Source organism: Perca flavescens, chromosome 6 (genome assembly GCF_004354835.1).
Source record: "Perca flavescens isolate YP-PL-M2 chromosome 6, PFLA_1.0, whole genome shotgun sequence".
NCBI classification, from domain to species: Eukaryota; Metazoa; Chordata; class Actinopteri; order Perciformes; family Percidae; genus Perca; species Perca flavescens.
This window is the reverse complement of record NC_041336.1, coordinates 26,030,883-26,048,584: the sequence shown is the minus strand read 5'-3', so window position 1 is coordinate 26,048,584 and position 17,702 is coordinate 26,030,883. Positions and strand designations below refer to the sequence as shown.

Here is a 17,702-nt window from a genome sequence, read left to right as displayed (position 1 = left end):
TCAGCTCACTTCTTGAGTCACTTTTAAAATTCAAATATCCTAAAGAAACTTTGGCCCTGGTTTTACCAGACTTAGATTTGACCCCAATTAAAATGTCCTCAGTGACAGCTGTAAAACCCTCATTAGGTCAGCAGTATAAATAAACCATATTGGTGAGCCAGTTTGCTTTGTTTTTATGTTTCTTCTGTGGATTTCTTTAAGCGACCTGACCTTGTCAAGAAATAATGAACTATGATATACTTCCACCTTGTTAAATTATGTATCCTATGAGACCGGCTGGAAATTGGTATTAACTGCTACAGAGTCACTGAACTTCTCTCCTCAGTAGGGAAACACTTATTGTCAAGTTGTTTCCTGCTTTAGTAAACATTATTAATTATCATTTAAGTGTTTGTTAGCAGTAAAATAACAGTGACCAAAACTGCAGTGCAGAGGGAATTCTTGTTTTTTAAACCAAGTTAAAAAAAAGAGGTAACCAATCCTCAATAAGATGCCTGTGTTCTCAATAAGAACAAGAAAAAAGCAGCATATAAAAATCTATTCACATTGTCGGAGACTGTTTCACCCATAAGTTTCAGTGGAAGGTGATATCTGCTCCGTGGGGGCACTAGGGTACCCTCACAGCACTTGTGAGAGTAAAGAGAATGCATCTCGGCTATTTCTTTCTGAAAATATTTTCACTAATTCTCTGAGAGCCGATGTGACCTCTAGTTCAATAAGAGTTGTGGTTTCTCTTTTCCAGTGCCTGCCAGCATATGACACTCCAGAGGTGTTCGGCCTTCACCCGAACGCAGACATAACCTACCAGAGCAAGCTGGCCAAGGATGTACTGGACACCATCCTCAGTATTCAACCTAAAGATAGCTCATCAGGCAGAGGGGAAACCAGAGAGGCTGTGGTGTCCAGGCTGGCTGACGACATGCTGGAGAAACTGCCTCCTGACTACGTACCTTTTGAAGTAAGCCTGTGTGAATGTACTGATGTGTGGGTGCATGAGTGCACCATGAACAGCCTGTGGTGAGTATTTGAGGTGAGTGAAGTAACATTGGTGTGTTACTGTCAGAGAGGTGGGATGTGTGTTGGTGCGGTGATGGAAGGTTGTGTTTGAGACCGTGATAGACAGAAAGAAAAGAAGACTAGAAATAGCTGAATTTTGCACGCTTTGTTTTATTTGGGGTTTTCTCTCCTTTAGTCAATTAAGAGAAGATGAGGTAAGATTGACTTTTCTAAGGTGAGATGCAAAGCCCGTCATGGAAAACCTGTCCCTGCATGCCACACCGCGTGTCCACCCCTTTCGCTTCTATCTATCTGCCGGCTGTCTCTCTGTTTAAAGCCCCAACTAAATTATTTTAAAATGCCCAAACGAATGGCGTGAAATGCATAAATGTAAACGTAAAAATAAGACAAATCTATCATGGTATGCATTTTTAAAGATATTAATTAATATAATCCATCGTTCCTGTTCCTTTCCGTTCCTTACAAATGTAGTGACTATAGAAACCTCCTTTGCTCAGTTTGCACCTGAAGCATGTCAACAGTTTGTATTATGCAGATAAGGAGAAAAGCGTATGCAACATTTAACTTTTATTTTAAGAAGCTTGTTTGTAGAGTGGGGGTAAACAGAATAGTAGTGAGTCCAGGGACATTTTCAGCTTGTGAGCATTGTGAGTTTTGTTTGTATCGATATAGCAAAGCCTGCGTGTGATCATGCATTTTCACTCCATGCATTCTATACAACCTTAAGGAGATTCATTTGAGTTCCATCTTCTTTTTTAAGGGGCTATATGTAACTTTCAGTTTGTGTTGATTCAAGCAGCGGCTTTGGACAAACATGGTAGTGTTTTTACCACACCTGCTGTTGCAAAGGTCTTTTCTTTACGGTGCTGTATTACAGAGTTAGCGCTGAATGTTTTGCTCTGACAGAAAATCATTCATTACAATAAAAGAATAAGTTACAGATGCATTGTTGCATTTCAAGTGTTGCATACGGTAACATAGCCTACTTTGGATGTATCATGAGCTAAACCGGCTATCACTGTCTGTGTCACGAGCCATAGCATTAAGAGATTGCTGTAGCAACCACCGTAATAATAACTTAGATTTATATTGCGCTTTTAATGAAACCCACGGACACTTTACACAAGTAACATTACAGTGGGACAAGGGGAAAGAAAAAAGTAAGCCAACACGGAGTAAAGGGAATAAAACGTCTGCACTAAATGCAAGGGGGACATAATTTAATGTCGGCTACTGACATACAACCACTTCACGCATTGTAAAGTTATTTTATAAATTAAATAGACATATTACATATTTTTTTGTCTTTCACTTTCCCTTTCTTTGTTAATTTTCCTTCTTTTCTGTGATGGTCCTGCCCCAGTATTAGCCATAACTACAGCAGATAACTTAAGTAAAATAACATTAAAATACAATTAGGACTATATAAAGAAATCTCCTGTTTCCTATTACCTGGCTCAAAAGGCTGGATATGCCTACACAGGCTTTCCGGTGTTACAAAGAAATCTGTGACCCATCAGAATGTGTTACTGTAGCACCGTCTACCTGCCACAAATCATTCTGTGACTGTGCAGGGCAGAGGTCTTACTAAAAAAAACTATATAAAAATGGCGTTCTTTTCACTGTTATTTATTTGCTGTTACAGGTCATTTAAGATCATTGTATGAAAAATAACAGCACTTCATAAAAATGAAAAAGTTACATATAGTCACTTTAATTTAAACATAACCAGGTGAGAGAGCGCCTCCAGAAGATGGGTCCATTCCAGCCAATGAACATCTTCCTGCGTCAGGAGATCGATCGAATGCAGAGGGTGATAGTTCTGGTCCGAAACACCCTGACAGACCTCAAGTTGGCCATCGATGGAACCATCATCATGAGCGAGAATCTGCGGGACGCCCTGGATTGCATGTACGATGCACGCATTCCTTCCCGCTGGAAAAAGGTTTGTTTGAGAGAATTGCCTTGAATTATACATTTGCGAACCTACTGTGCCCTGAACCTGATAACAATTCTCTTTTTCTCACACTGGATACATTTGCAATTCTTTTGTAGACTTAACATTCTTTTGCCATCACAAGAAAACCAGATCACGCTCCTCATTTCCTGTCTAGCCCTTCCAGTAGCACCTGCACTGTCCAATTTTGTCATTTTGTTAGCTTTTTAGTTGGCCATTTTTAACTTTTTCCGCTTCACAAACGGCAAATGAGGCATCCAAATAGAAACAGTCATCTTTTAATTCTACTGAAATATATAAATGCCCTTTTCCTTTTTATTACTGTGCAAGTACAAAGTATAATTTCTGTTATTGTAATCCTAAAGTAAATCAAAGCTTTCCTTGTTTCTGAGAACATCAGATTTGTCAGATTTGTACCTCGTCATCATTACTCAACCTCTACTTTCTCTTTAGCCCACACTGCTGCTCCTTACCTTTTATTTGTACCGGTTTTAGTTTTTTTAGTTATTTTATTTTAAAACTATCTACAGCACACACATCTATTTCATTGATTAATGAAAGTGACTCTTACTTTAATATTGAGAGGAAAGCAAGAGAAAACGAAAGTATGACTTAGCATGACTTTTCCCTTATCTTATATAGGAATAAATCTGTTGGCATTCAAGTTGCGCTCTCACAAACATTACATCATTAGAATAATTTAGACTGAATGGCTTCCTGGCTTGAATTCAGATTTGTTTCTGCCTGCAGTACTATCTGCTATTGGCCCATTTGTCTCAACTTGACTGTGTTTTGTTCTTTTGTTGCATTTTAATCTTTTTATTTTTTCATTCTATCATTCTGAATTCTTTTTTTTTCTGGCCACACAGTGATTCACAATCCATTTCATGTCTCCCTGTTGTCTTCTCCTCTGATCCGTCTGGACGACAGTTTTCTGTGTTTCATTGTAATGTTTTGATTCATTTGTCTTTGTTTTTCAGGCTTCATGGGCCTCCAGCACCCTGGGGTTCTGGTTCACAGAGTTACTTGAGCGGAACCGGCAGTTCCAGGCTTGGATCTTTGAAGGGCGGCCCAACTGCTTCTGGATGACAGGCTTGTTCAACCCGCAGGGCTTCCTGACAGCCATGAGACAGGTACACACACGGCATCACGGCTACCTAATCTACGTAGCCACCGCTGGGAGGAGAACAGATGGCACGCTGAAGGAGAAGCAGTCACACGGCCACATTCTCACTCATGCACGCACCTTTGTTTTCTAATAAATTACAATTTATATTAATATGTGGGGGAAGTGAATACTACAGAGGGATGTAATCTGAAAACTTAATCCAGATTTAAAGTCATGCCACTGTTCATTTATCTATATTATTATTATTATACATTATGTTTTAAAATCCAGAAATGTATCTAGATTAGGCTTTATGAATAAATTGACTTGACTAGATTTCTATTGAACTTTTTTTTAGTGAGCGATAATTAGGGTTGGGTACCGAAACTCGGTGCCAATAGGGAACCGGTGCTGACGTAAACGGTAGTAACGAGACCGAATAAGAACGAAAGTTTCGGTGCTCAACTTTACACTACACCTGACAGCATGTAACGTTAGCCTACCTTTAGCTAGCAGCTGGATTAATCACGGTTAAAATGCTGACAGCTAACGTTAAACAGTGTAAAGTGTGACTGTATTTCACTGTGGAGGACTTCAACAGCGGGATGCAACAGTCTGCTCAGCAGCGCAGCAGCTGCCGTTGTCGCAATTCATAGATATACAGTATGTTTATATGGTCAGAATTAAACAACACAGACGGTGCGTTCACTTGCAGCTGCCGTTGTCGGAATTAAACAACACAGACGGTGCGTTCACTTGCAGCTGCCATTGTCGGAATTAAACAACACAGACGGTGCGTTCACTTGCAGGTGCCATTGTCGGAATTAAACAACACAGATTCACTTAAAACAGGTAGCCTCGTGGTGCATTGACAGTAATTGTAAAATACCCTTTTCCCATCTGGGGTTCAACAGCAATTTACTGGTGAAATAAGTTATTGTTATAGTTATTACGCTATTATTAAATCTTTAATTTTGACCATGGCCTTAGCAATAAACAAGTCACTGACTCTTATTTTTTTTCTTCTTCTTTTTTCTTTTTAACTTTATTGAAAAGTACCGGTTCAGGCATCGTTTAGGCACCAGCACCGTTTTAAAAGTATCGATTTAGCACCGGAATCGAAAAAAAAAAAAAAATACCCAACCCTAGCGATAATATGCATTTTAGAGTGTGCACTCTGTAGTTAACAATGTATGTTACAATATGTTATACTGTAATTTTCTTTTAACTTGAGGCTCAGCTCGCTCTTTTGCATTTCTTTGCATTTTCTCCCACATTTCTTCATCTCTTCATTGTCTTTTTAATGGAAGCATTTTCTGAGCCCTCTATTTCACAGAGGAGTGTGTCAATTCTTTCAGTATTTGTTAATGCTTTTTTCGTTAATGCCTTTCAGTTTAAAGTAAATATATCTTTTGCCATCTATTATGGCCTCCACCAGGCAGGTAATCTAACTTTTATTCCTGTTAGTCTTTTCATTTGTCAGCAGTATATCTCCTTTAAACCTTTAACAGATATCCAAGGTGATCCAGATAGAGACCTGAGGGCTGAGGAATGTTTTCAGGGCAGACAAATTAATTGACTTTGAAATTTAAGTAGTAGTAGGAATTGGCAACAATTTAGCATTGGTGTCAGGTTTGCACATCTTACTGCCTTATAGTTATTTTTTAAAATAAAAATCGCAGTTGCTTGCTCAGAGACAGAGAAAATAGGCTTGTTTAAGATGAGCTGTGCCTCGCCTGTAAAGGACAGGAGCAGGTGGCAGCAGCCCGGGGCGGTGACAAAAAGCTGCGGTCAAGTCAGACAGTTTCCAGCCGTTTCAAGCAGCCTTTAGTCTGAACAGGAAGTCACAGAAACATCCTGTTAGGTCCGATTCCAATTTATTAAAATGTTATCAGACCCATACATCAGCTTGTACACAGTCTGCAGTGGTTTTTTTATGACTTTTTGAAATGCTCTACAGGCAATCTGTTGCTGATTTAAATGTACAACAGACTGTACAGTATATTATCTGTAATCTGAATGTAGGTCTATTTAGTGTCTCTGTATACTAAACCTCACCATAGCCCACACATGTGATCTGCCTTTAAAATCAGACAAATATCAATTAAAATCTCTCCAATTCAAAAAAAATAAAAAGTTTATATAAAACATATTTTTTGAGTCAATTCTGAACCAATGGGCTCTTAGATCAGCTGAGAGCCAGGTGTTTCCCATCATGCCCTGGGTCTTGCAGTCGGTGGAGAGCAACTGCAGCTGGCAACTGGCTCTAAAGGCTGCCTTGATCTCGTGAGGTTATCGTTGCCCACGTGTGCATGACGTCAGAGCAAGCCGGACACAAATCTAACAGGCATGCATTGGACGGCGATGGCCAGTGATCGATTCTGCACAGGCCTGGCTCATCTCAAACGAGCCTAATATTTTGGATGCCTCAAATTCCTGGCCTTTTCTGTCTGTCCTTGCCATTGTCAGTCCCTATCTGTTTAATTTTGCCCAGTAAGGGTTTTGTCTGTTTTGTTTTTTCCTCTTTCGAAATGCACTCTGCACTTGCTGTTTTTGAGTGGTACAGGATTTATTTACTTTCTGTTGGCACAGCATCTGACACACCACCACCATCGATGGAGTGCACTTCGCTGCCCTGCACAGTGCTTCTCTATTGTACCTCTATTACAGCCCTGTCCTCAGAATTGATTTTTTGTGAGGAAACACTTGCCAAATGTCAGCTCTGTCATTCACTACACTGCCTTGTTATAGTGCCTACATCACTACCTGAACCTGTGGATTTGTCCCTGCACTTGTAGGAGATGACTCGGGCCAACAAGGGCTGGGCCCTGGACCGCATGGTGCTGTGCAACGAAGTGACCAGGTGGATGAAGGACGACATCACCCAGCCCCCCGCAGAGGGAGTGTATGTCTACGGCCTCTACCTGGAGGGAGCTGGCTGGGATCGCCGCAGCTGCAAACTACTCGACTCCAAACCCAAAGTTCTCTTCGAGATGATGCCTGTGATCAGGATGTACGCTGAGAATAATGGTGAGATTGATCACCTGAGAACATTAGATGGAGGGAAGCTTCCTGAGATTAAAAAGTGTATTTAAATGTGTCTGAATTGAAAACTCTAATCTGATGAGGCAAACCCTTATCCTGTCTTCTTTCTTTACAGGATCAATCTTTCTAGTCTTTGTCAGTCTCAGTCTATCCCTCTTCTCTCCTCATCAACATTTGCATCCCACACAGTCATTCAGAATGGATGGATGTAACATTTAAATATCAAGCAGACTAAGTGCTATTTATTTTGTCTGGGAATAGATTACCAGCTGTATGAAGCAGTGTTTGTTCTGGATAAAACCAGACTAAAATCATGCAGGCAGTAGAGAGACGGGGCCCCAGTGGACGCCTGCAAGCCAGGCTGCCTGGGAAATGAATTAATGATCCAATGATACACGTAATGTGGTCTGTTTACACCTTGTCCCCTCCCAGCTTTTCCCACAAGTAGGCTGCCTGCTGGGTTTGTGTGTGTGTGTGTGTGTGTCAGAGAAAAGGAGACTAGTGAGAAATATTTATGTAGACAAGTGGTTGCAAGAACATCGTGTGACATGCAGAGTGTCTTGAAAACTCCTCTACTTAATTGTGACCCCCTTCAAAGAGATGACCTGCATCTCTGAAGACTGACTGGACAAGGGCTGTTTGTTTGCTTGTGAAACAGTGGACAACAACTAACCAGCTACAGTACCAAGCTGACTGCCTAAAAACCAAAGAACAATAAAGTGGTACTGTGGGAGTAGTGGGAAATAGGGCTTTGACTTTTTGCCCAAAAATCATATTCAAGGTTTGTTTGTTTATTAATATTTGAATATATTCAAATATTTATTAATAATATTTTGACCATTAAATGCCTTCAGTAAGACCTATATTGGTATTAGTTGTGTTCTGTCCACCAGAGGGCAGTGTATCAGTCAATGTCAATAGGCAGGCAATGGTGTTTTCAGAAGAAAAACACAAAGTTCAGAGCTTTCACCGTAGCCTACTAGCCTGGGTAAACCCTGACGAACTTCCGGCAAATTTGAGATTTGCTCTGCAAGTCAGTCTGGCGAAGAGCCCATTCAAACCCATTTCCAATGTTCACAAAATTGAGGCACCAATCACAACTGCTGAGGCGGGCTTTACACCAATCACAACCGCTGAGGCGGGCTTTACGTGACGACGATAGCGCAGTGACGGCGAGCAGCTTTTTGTTTACATTCAACATGACGGCTACCGAAGCCATGCTTCACGTGCTCAGCGAACTGCAGGTCAGTGTGACATATGCCGATTTCATGCCGGTCAACTCTACAATTAACTGACACCGTAAGTTATACGAGTTACAATTCTCAAAGACTCACGCACACAGCACAGTCTCTCTTTCCTTTCTCTAAACCTTTCCGCCTTGTGTGGCGCGTACGCGCTGGCGATATTACGAATCCCACTATGGCCACGCCAAGACCCGCCCTTCAATAGCGTTCACACACTACTATTGGCCAGACGTCCATGCTTACATGTACAGGTCCTATCCCCTGACCAATCCCCTGAATTGTCAATGAACCTTTCCCAGACCCACTCTCAGTTACAGCTGAGAAGGGTCTGGTGTCAACCAGGCTAGTAGCCTACATAAGTGGTCTAATGTTTATACTTGTGCGTGACGGTGATTACCGGTAGCTTCAGAGTGAGTAGCGAATCTAGAGTCATAGTGCTTTCTGACCAAGGTGGGAAAACTGTTGCAGGAAAAGTTAACCCTCTCCTTGATTTCACATTGTTTATGGAGAAGGAGAACCAGGAAATGAGTCGGGGGAAATGCAACGCTACCAAGCCGCGGGACGTGCATCGCTGCGACGTGTAGCCCTAGTGGGAAATAACCACATGTTCTGCTAATCTGATTTTTGCCTGATTGATGAGCTGACTGACTTTATAAAAACAGATGTTTTATTGAACACAACTGGGTGTCCCCATGGTATCTCCTCAGATTTAAATATCTCATTGACTTGAAATACCTCTAGGTATGAAGATGTTTAATTATGAATTTAAGAGATTATTTTGCCAGCTGTTGACCTGTTTTCTATCACTTTTAATAAAAAAAACATTCGTTTCTGTTTTTGATTTTCTTCTTGAGCAGTGTGTTTCAAGTGATGCTTATTTGTTTTTCTTTGTTGCAGGTTTGAAGGATTCCCGCCTCTACTCCTGTCCAATCTACAAGAAGCCAGTTAGGACTGACATGAATTACATCGCAGCTGTAGATCTGAAGACTTCACTTCCTCCAGAGTACTGGATCCTACGGGCTGTGGCACTCCTCTGTGACGTCAAATGAAGCCTCATGTTAAGAAACACTGAAACACATCTTGTAGGAGGTTAGACATTATTAACTTCCCATAAGTCACATGCCCAATGTCCTAGAGTCTGCAGGATTAACAGCTGTTACCATGGCTACCACTATATGTTTTTTTTAGATTCAGCAATCTACTTACTCGTTTTTCTTCCAAGTGGGAGATTGTCACATGTGGGGCACCAGTGGTAAAACAAGCACTTCCTGATAATGGGAAAAAGCCTGTTGAAACATCAGTCACTCCTGTCATGTTAATCTGCTGGGAGCTATTCATTTTGAAAGAAGCTGGCATGCAAATAATACCACTCAGTAGAACTGAAATACATAGAAATTTTAATTAAGTTTTTAGAAAAAACAATGGCATCATCAAAACAGCAAAACACTTTTTCTGTAGTATTTTGTTTTGTTACAAAACCACCATACCATATGCACTCTAAAGCTACACTGTTCACACATCAGGATCAGGTTTCCCAAATTAAAAGCATCACACTAAAATCATCTTCGTCCCTTAGTCGTCCTGTAGTGTTACTCTAACCTGATTTATAAATCTGTATGGCTCAGATTTGATCCCAGCAGCCTTGTCTGATCAGCTACAAACAGGCATCTGACCTATGCCATAAAGACTTTAAAATATTTTAGTGTTGTGTAAACAGTCAATGAAGACAACTTGATTAAAGTGTATAGACAGTTTTGGGAAACTTGGCCCAGCATGAATATCACAATATATTCATAGATTTTTTTTTTTAATGCTTTTTCCTTTTATGGATCACCTGTAAAATACATCCAAGACTTCGTGCTCCTAACAAGGTTTATGGAGTTATGTACACATACGTGTGTAATGCAGTTTTCCCTTTTTGCCTTGCATGGCATTTGCCATTTGCTTTCATTTTAATATCAGATCTTCCATCTGTGGCCTTTTTAATCACTTTATACAAAAAAAAGAAATTGGTTTGAGTTGGGGGTCACGCAAATCTTTAATATTCACTCTGAAATTCTTGTCTTTTTGGATGCACTTCAAGAGACCTTGATGTGAAAATTGTAGCCATGTTCTTTGTTCTCTTTTTTTTGTTTGTCCAAAATGTAGCATGTCCTTTAAGTGAACGGATTATAGATTCTGTTTTTGATGCGACTGCCACGAGCCTCCTACCCTGGAAATCCAGAGTTCTCGCGAGAGGACAATTTGAATTTGCTCAGCGAGTCACTCTGGCATTGAGTAATGATGCTCATTAACTATGCCCTTGTAGCCGAGCTGCACCAATCACATCGGTGTATCTGATATAGGCGGGCCAGAGGTGAGCTAAACAGATGACGACAGTTTAATCTACCAGTTAGCTCCGCTGGTAGCTAAGCATATGGGGCTCTGGATACGTCACCTCGTGTATTGTTGTGATTGGTCGTAGTGTTATCCAATTGCGTGCAGTGAGATTTTCAAATGCATGCTTGGTGCCGCCCCTCGAGTTGGGCCATTTTCATTACTCAATGCCAGACCCTTAATCTTTCGGATATGGGTCTGGATTTCCAGGCTGCTTACCAGAACTGAGTCAGAATATTAATTTAGACCATTTCAGATGCTTCTCTCTGACTAAACTTGTACACACTAGATCTGACTGGCTTGTACCACTGTGGCTTTTCTTGTTCTATATCTCCAATATATTTCAGGGGTTATTGCCTAATTGCTGTACATGCTACACTTACATACTGTACAGTAAGTGACTAAATGTATACTACAGCTGTGGAAAAGGTAACTTGCAAATATTAAAATCGGATTTATATCCTCCTTGCAGCACAGACCTGATTCATTTTTGTTACAACAGCATTGAGAAGAACAAATCTTTGTCTGTAATGAACATCTGTTCTTGTCTGTGTAAAATCCAGCATAGTCTGAACCAGTCTTACGGCATTACATTCCCTTGGGACAGTGAGCGGGTCATCTCTGTGTGCACAAAGTAGGTTTTGAGCTCTCCTTTGCCCTTGACGTTGATAATGCCTCTACAAGAGCACATGTAGCCCAGGGTCACAAGGATGCGACTCGTCTCCTCCGTCACCTACAGGGAGAACAAGATGGGTAACGTCCATTTGGCTTATCTTACACACAAGAGCACTAAATTCCTGCAGGCAAACATTTTCAGCTCTCCAAAGGAATACATTTCTGTATTATGCTCTGCATCACCAGACAAAATCTGAATTTAAGTTGGATATAAAGTGTTGTCTAAACTTAAACCTTTAGGTTAATTTCATACCAGATTGGAAAAAAAAATGCACATTTTAAGTAGAGCTGCAATTAACAGGTGCCTCCCATCATACATGATGTGAAATATCTGTACTACCTTGGAATAACTCAACATTTCTTATTGTTGCCTCTGAACATCTTAAAATATCAACAGACAATCTATGAATGCAACTGAAAGCACTGCCGTTGTGCTGCACTGCACAGCAGATGGCTCTATCAAATGTGTGCAGGCTGTGAAGCGTAATACAGCTCTCTCAAGACTGAGTGATTCCCACAGCCACATGCCATGCAGGTGAAAAACCATTATCTTATCAGTGCCCAGCATGGTGAAAATTAAGATTTGAAGATGGCACATGATGTTGAAATGATGTGATCTCCTCGCTGCCATAAATAGCACAAGCTGAGGGGGAAAAAAAAGTATCTTTAAAACATCTGTACTGACATTTGAAATGTCTATATGAAAATGGAGCAGTGCTGCTGCTTTTAAAGAATCCATCAACTTCAAACAGAGTGTGATGTTTGACAGATACAGAGACTTTTCAAACTGGTTTGTTCTTGAATGCATCACAGAAAATGGTCAGGGCTGGACTTGTTCTTTATTTTGTTATTTTCAACAAAACCCATGAAAAATATACTAGTGTTAATACTCGCCAACTTTCCTGCCTTGTCTGTGGCACTCGGCCCCAAGTCCATTCATTACTTCTGAAGATGTCAAGCTTTAGAAATTAGAACTGCAGTTTTAAGCAAATATTATTCATTGGCACTATTGTTGGGAACTATTTTTAGCTGTGGATTAATACACATGTGAGTGTATACAGCAGCAGGACAGTGTATGTAAGATTGAGTACAAAAGGAAAAAGCCCAATTGTAATAAACATGTCACCCAGTACAATGGTGTGGCTCATCGATGAATATGCAATAGTTTTTGGGTAACGGTGGAGCTGTTCGGCACAGAGCAAAACTCAGCATTAGGTTTTGGCTAAACAGACAACACTTGTTAAGATCAATTCATGGTTGGCTTTTAGCAGAGACGTGCAGTCTGGGTAGGCACTGCCTACCCAGCCAAAATTCAAACATAAAAATGTTTATTAAATAATTGTATTTAATAAACTTGTATTTGTATTTTTACAGTTTATTCTTGTGATTTATATATGCAATATGTGTGTTATTCCAATTATTTAGACGTTACGATGAATGTAGCAGTTACTCATAATCAAATACAAAAAAATGGTAGAATAAGCAGTGCTTTTACTGTCCATTCATTGCGTACAATAAGCGAAAAACCCATGTTGCACATGCGCACTTCGATCCTGTATTCTTCAACCTCGACGGCAAAAAGCACAATTCTGCTGTGCCTTTGCACGTAAATATGTTATGCCAGCAATCATCTCCGTTACATGTCAAACATGGACCAATTAAAATCGATATATTACTGGACAGTTGCGCAGCTAACGTCATTACACAAGCTACATTGTAAGCGTAATCCCCGCAAAATTAAAAGTCAAAATGACAGCAGCGGTGTCCACCGATAGAGTTGAGGAATTTCTCCAAGCTCGATTTTAATTTAAAAAAAGGAGTTAATAGCAAGAGGGAGGTCTACGCCAGCCTTAGATGGACTATTGCAGCAAAAGGGACAAAAAATTGTCCGATCGTTTCAAACAGACTGGCTATGTGGCTGTGCTAACAGTCAGCGGCTGTACTGCTATCCCTGCCGGCTTTTTTCAATGAGTCAGACTGTTTGGACTTCAACGGGATACTGTGATTTGAACAACCTGCCCGCAGCTTTAACCAAGCATGAATAGTCGTATCCAGCGTCAATTCAGTAAATCTCGGATCAATCTTGCACTTGACGAGCAAAGGAGGCTGAATATAACCTACCATAATGAAAAGGTAAAGGAAAACCGAGAGGTATTGAAGGATCTGATAAATATGACCTGCTTCCTTGCAAAGCAAGAGCTTGCTTTTCGTGGTAATGATGAAAGCACTAGCTCTAGCAATAGGGGCAATTACATTGAGTTGCTGGATGTGCTAGCTGAGAAAGACGAGAGGTTGTCTAGACATCTACGTACATCTACTGTATTTTCTGGAACGTCTAACAAAATACAAAATAATCTGATCGACTCAGTGGCAGACGAGCTCCTCGCTGACATCAGAAGTGACATAAATGCAAGCCCTTTATTGCTGTGGAAGTGGACGAGTCGACTGATGTGACAAATAAAGCCCAAATATCTTTTGTGTAAGAAGCCTTTCTTGGCTTAAATGATGTCAGCAACGACTGGAGAGCAGCAGCTATTTTGCAGTACGTATTGGGCACATTAGAGAAATACAACTGCTGCGATAAACTGGTTGTGCAGACATACGATGGAGCCTCTCGTCATGGCCTCAGAGCTAAATGGGGTGCAGGCAAAAGTTAAAGAGAAGGTGCCCGAAGCTATATTCACGCATTGCTATGCACACAAGTTGAATCTGGTTCTAGCTCAGTCCGCGAAATGCATCCCTGAGTGCAGAACCTTTTTCAAGACAGCTGAGGGACTTTCTGCTTTTTTTAGCAAATCATCCAAACTCACCCATCTCCTGGATGAGACTGTCAAACGCATCCCCAGAGCAGCAGAAACCAGGTGGAGCTCCAATTCAAGGCTGGTCCAAATTACTTTATTTCACCTTCCAGATCTACGTGCCATGTTTATAGTAATCGGCGACAATCCCGACAACTGGGACGATGAAACATTGGCAATGGCTGCTAGCTTTGAGTTGTGGCTTTCAAAACGGTCACCCTGTTTCCTACTGATGGCTTTCAAAAGATAAGATGGGCTGTCAAACAAAACAGAACGAGCTTGCATCTACCACTGCATTCTGGACAATGTCAATGTTCAGATGAAGACCAGGTTTGTGGCTAACTTTTTTCCGATCTCGATTTCATTGGACTGGTAGATTGCAAAAAGTTTGAAGAGATGTTGCGCCAGTTTGATGACAGCAAACTGGAGAAGCTGTCAAAGCATACAAGGTACTTTGACTTTGTCGGGCTGAAAAGTGATCTTGTGGGGTTGTATGGCTTAGAAGAACTAAGGGGAAAATCACAGACACAACTTCTTGACTTAAAAGAACATGACTTGGAAGCAACAGTTCCTGAAGCATCAAAGTTGCTGCAACTGGTCTTGACAATACCAGCCACTACAGCTTCGGTGGAGCGCACATTTTCCACCCTGAAACGGATCAAAACATACAGTCGGAACCGGACCAGGCAAACACATCTTTCAGCCCTTGCCATTCTGTCAATTGGGAGCCAGAGACTATGCGCTGTGATCGACGTCTTCACAAGGAAAGAGCAGCGGATGGATTTAAATAATAATGGAAATAATCCACTGATTGGTGAGTCAGAAACTATTTTGGGCTTAATATTGAATTGATAAGTGTGGTTGAATTAATGCCGACTGCAAGCCATTTGCCTTCGTATTCAATTGAGCAGTGTGTGTTTTCATTGTTGCTGACTAACAAACATAACTGGCCGCTGTGCAATAATTAAGGATAAAGGTGATTGCATAACTTGCATTCTGATGCTGGACATTAACTACTGGTGTGTGTGTGAGCATGCGTGTGTGTTTGGGTAAAAGAGAGAGAGAGAGAGAGAGAGAGAGAGAGAGAGATTGTATTACACAATATGTCATCCTGATTGGAAATTTCTTGATATCGACTGTGAATGTGTGCCGCGCTTGTGCGTAACATTTACGGTTTTGACGTATTAGCCTAAACAATAAATTAGGTAATCTGGCTTTCATAACTCAGTGCCTAGCCTCTTATTAACATCACTGCACGTCACTGGCTTTTAGCTTTTCATGGGATTTGTTTACAATACGAAAAATGGACAATATCACCGCACATACCCCTTAATTACCTGTATTTTTCCTAAGACTCCAGTGCTGTCCATTCTGCTGGCTACATTCACTGTGTTCCCCCAGATATCATACTGTGGTTTCTGGGCTCCAATGACTCCAGCGATCACTGGACCATGGTTTATACCTGACAAAGGACACCAAGCACCAATTAGTGAACATTCCAGATGTATCTGTACCATTATTTACTCTTAGTTACATCTTCAGACCCTTTTTTGTGATCTAAATGGGAAATTACAGTACACCAGAGTTAGTGGTATTGGGTGCACATTTAAAAAAATAAAACTTAATTACAGTTATTTTCATTACCTTTCCCATACATTTCTCACATCTTAAATAGAGGTCGACCGATTCATCGGTTTTGTCGGCACCGATAGTTGATTGGTGGAACTATCGTTATCGGCAAAAATCCATGCCGATAGTTTTTCCTGGTTGCGTCCATTGCTGGAGCGGCTGAGAAGCCACTGTCATTCATTACACAGTACATGAGAGCTGAGAAGGCTCTGCTGGCATCATGCATTACAATAGCAGCCTCCATAGGCGAAATAAAAACTATCACTGATGCCTCCTGTTGTTTATTTTCTACTGCGCGCTGCACGGAGAGCAGCAAAAAGGTTTGTTTTATCATTATAAAGTTATTCATTTGTTGAATAGATGCTGCATTAGTAGAGAAAGAACAGCACAACAGTATGTTTGTTTGTTTGTTTGTTTGTTTGCTTGCTTGCTTTGGCTGAGATGACGCTAAACATTAGCAGTAGGCTAACTAACCTCAAGCGGTTAAAACACTGACAAAAATGAACGCAAGTCCGACCCAAATCGTCCACGATCCGTCTAGTGGTTGCCGCTAGAGAATTGAGATGTGTAGAATCGACAGCGCATTCATTTTAATGCATCAACAACTACCCGAAAGCACGGTGCTAGCGTCATATGGTGGAGCGAGATAGAGAAAGATTGGAGAGAGCGAGCGTTATATGGTGGAGAGACATAGAGAGCGACTGGAGAGAGAGAGCGTTATATGGTGGAGAGACATAGAGAGCGACTGGAGAGAGAGAGCGTTATATGGTGGAGAGACATAGAGAGAGACTGAAGAGAGGGAGTGTTATATGGTGGAGAGACATAGAGAGAGACTGAAGAGAGGGAGTGTTATATGGTGGAAAGACATAGAGAGTGACTGATGAGAGGGAGCGCCGGCGCTAGAACAAAGCCGTGAATCAGAGAAATAAAACGTGTTTTCGCCGATTCATCTCTAGAAATGCGATTGTAGCGATCATGTCACTATCACTAACGTTATCCACATTTATATTTACACGCAACAAATGATATATCCAGCTTCAAAAAAGTCTAAAAGTCGGAAGTTAGAATGAATGCATTGTGCAAAGAGTGGTTGCTATGGAGACGATACACAGTGTTGAGTTCCGTTGCTCTGATTGGTTGTAGGTCTATCCAATGAATGCAGAGACATTTTTTTTCCCTGGTTCTGTTGGAACACGCCCCATAATCACAGCCCAATGGAGCAGTTTCAGACTCACATTCTGACTAGAATGTGAGTAGGACCCCATCAGGCTAGTTCTAAACCATTCTACAGAGAAGAATGGTGTCACTGTTTTGAGATTTGGCATACATTTGGGCCTTTTTTGAATAAATGTAAATAGTTTGTCCTTTATATGAATTATAATGCTCATTATGTTTATTTTTGCACTGGATGACTCCAAATATGTAGAACTGTTTTAGACAACACACAGGCTTGTGTAGCATTGCTGTGGGTGTAATATCAATAAATATGACATTATTATTTTGATTATTGGCAAAAGCATCTGGACTTTTTTTGAAAAAATGTATGTATTTTGTCAACTGTTTTATCCAGTATCAATTCTAAATACTATCGGTCGATTAATCGGTTATCGGCAAATACGGCTCAACCTAACTATCGGTAAAATCCACTATCGGTCGACCTCTAATCTTAAATTACAGTATGTAACATCAGATAAAAAAAAAAGAGAGACATTTTCTTCTTTTGTGAAAAAGGTGTAACTGAATCAGGAAACAACAAGCACATCATTATTTTGTTTCATTTTCTGAGGTCATACAAGAACAATATTAAAATAAATTTTTGATATTACAGATTAATTTCTGAGTGCAGCTCCAAA

The 17,702-nt window shown here is 40.7% G+C and overlaps 2 protein-coding genes across 11 annotated transcripts in view; one reads left to right on the top strand and one right to left on the bottom strand.

Moving 5' to 3' along the window:
- Positions 1-10,649, top strand: part of dnah5 (dynein, axonemal, heavy chain 5) — a 101,828-nt gene extending 91,179 nt beyond the window's left edge. For all 3 annotated transcript variants that reach the window (XM_028579917.1, XM_028579918.1, XM_028579919.1), the window contains 5 exons: positions 743-958; positions 2,750-2,962; positions 3,955-4,107; positions 6,881-7,112; positions 9,269-10,649. In XM_028579917.1, coding sequence (XP_028435718.1) covers positions 743-958; positions 2,750-2,962; positions 3,955-4,107; positions 6,881-7,112; positions 9,269-9,420 — 966 coding nt within the window. In that variant the 3' untranslated portion in view covers positions 9,421-10,649. The remainder of the gene's footprint in view (positions 1-742; positions 959-2,749; positions 2,963-3,954; positions 4,108-6,880; positions 7,113-9,268) is intronic.
- A 238-nt stretch (positions 10,650-10,887) lies between these two features.
- The window catches only part of adcy2a (adenylate cyclase 2a), a 104,884-nt gene continuing 98,069 nt past the window's right edge, over positions 10,888-17,702 (bottom strand). For all 8 annotated transcript variants that reach the window (XM_028580170.1, XM_028580172.1, XM_028580173.1 and 5 more), the window contains 2 exons: positions 15,558-15,682; positions 10,888-11,480 (listed from right to left, as the gene is read on the bottom strand). In XM_028580170.1, coding sequence (XP_028435971.1) covers positions 11,328-11,480; positions 15,558-15,682 — 278 coding nt within the window. In that variant the 3' untranslated portion in view covers positions 10,888-11,327. The remainder of the gene's footprint in view (positions 11,481-15,557; positions 15,683-17,702) is intronic.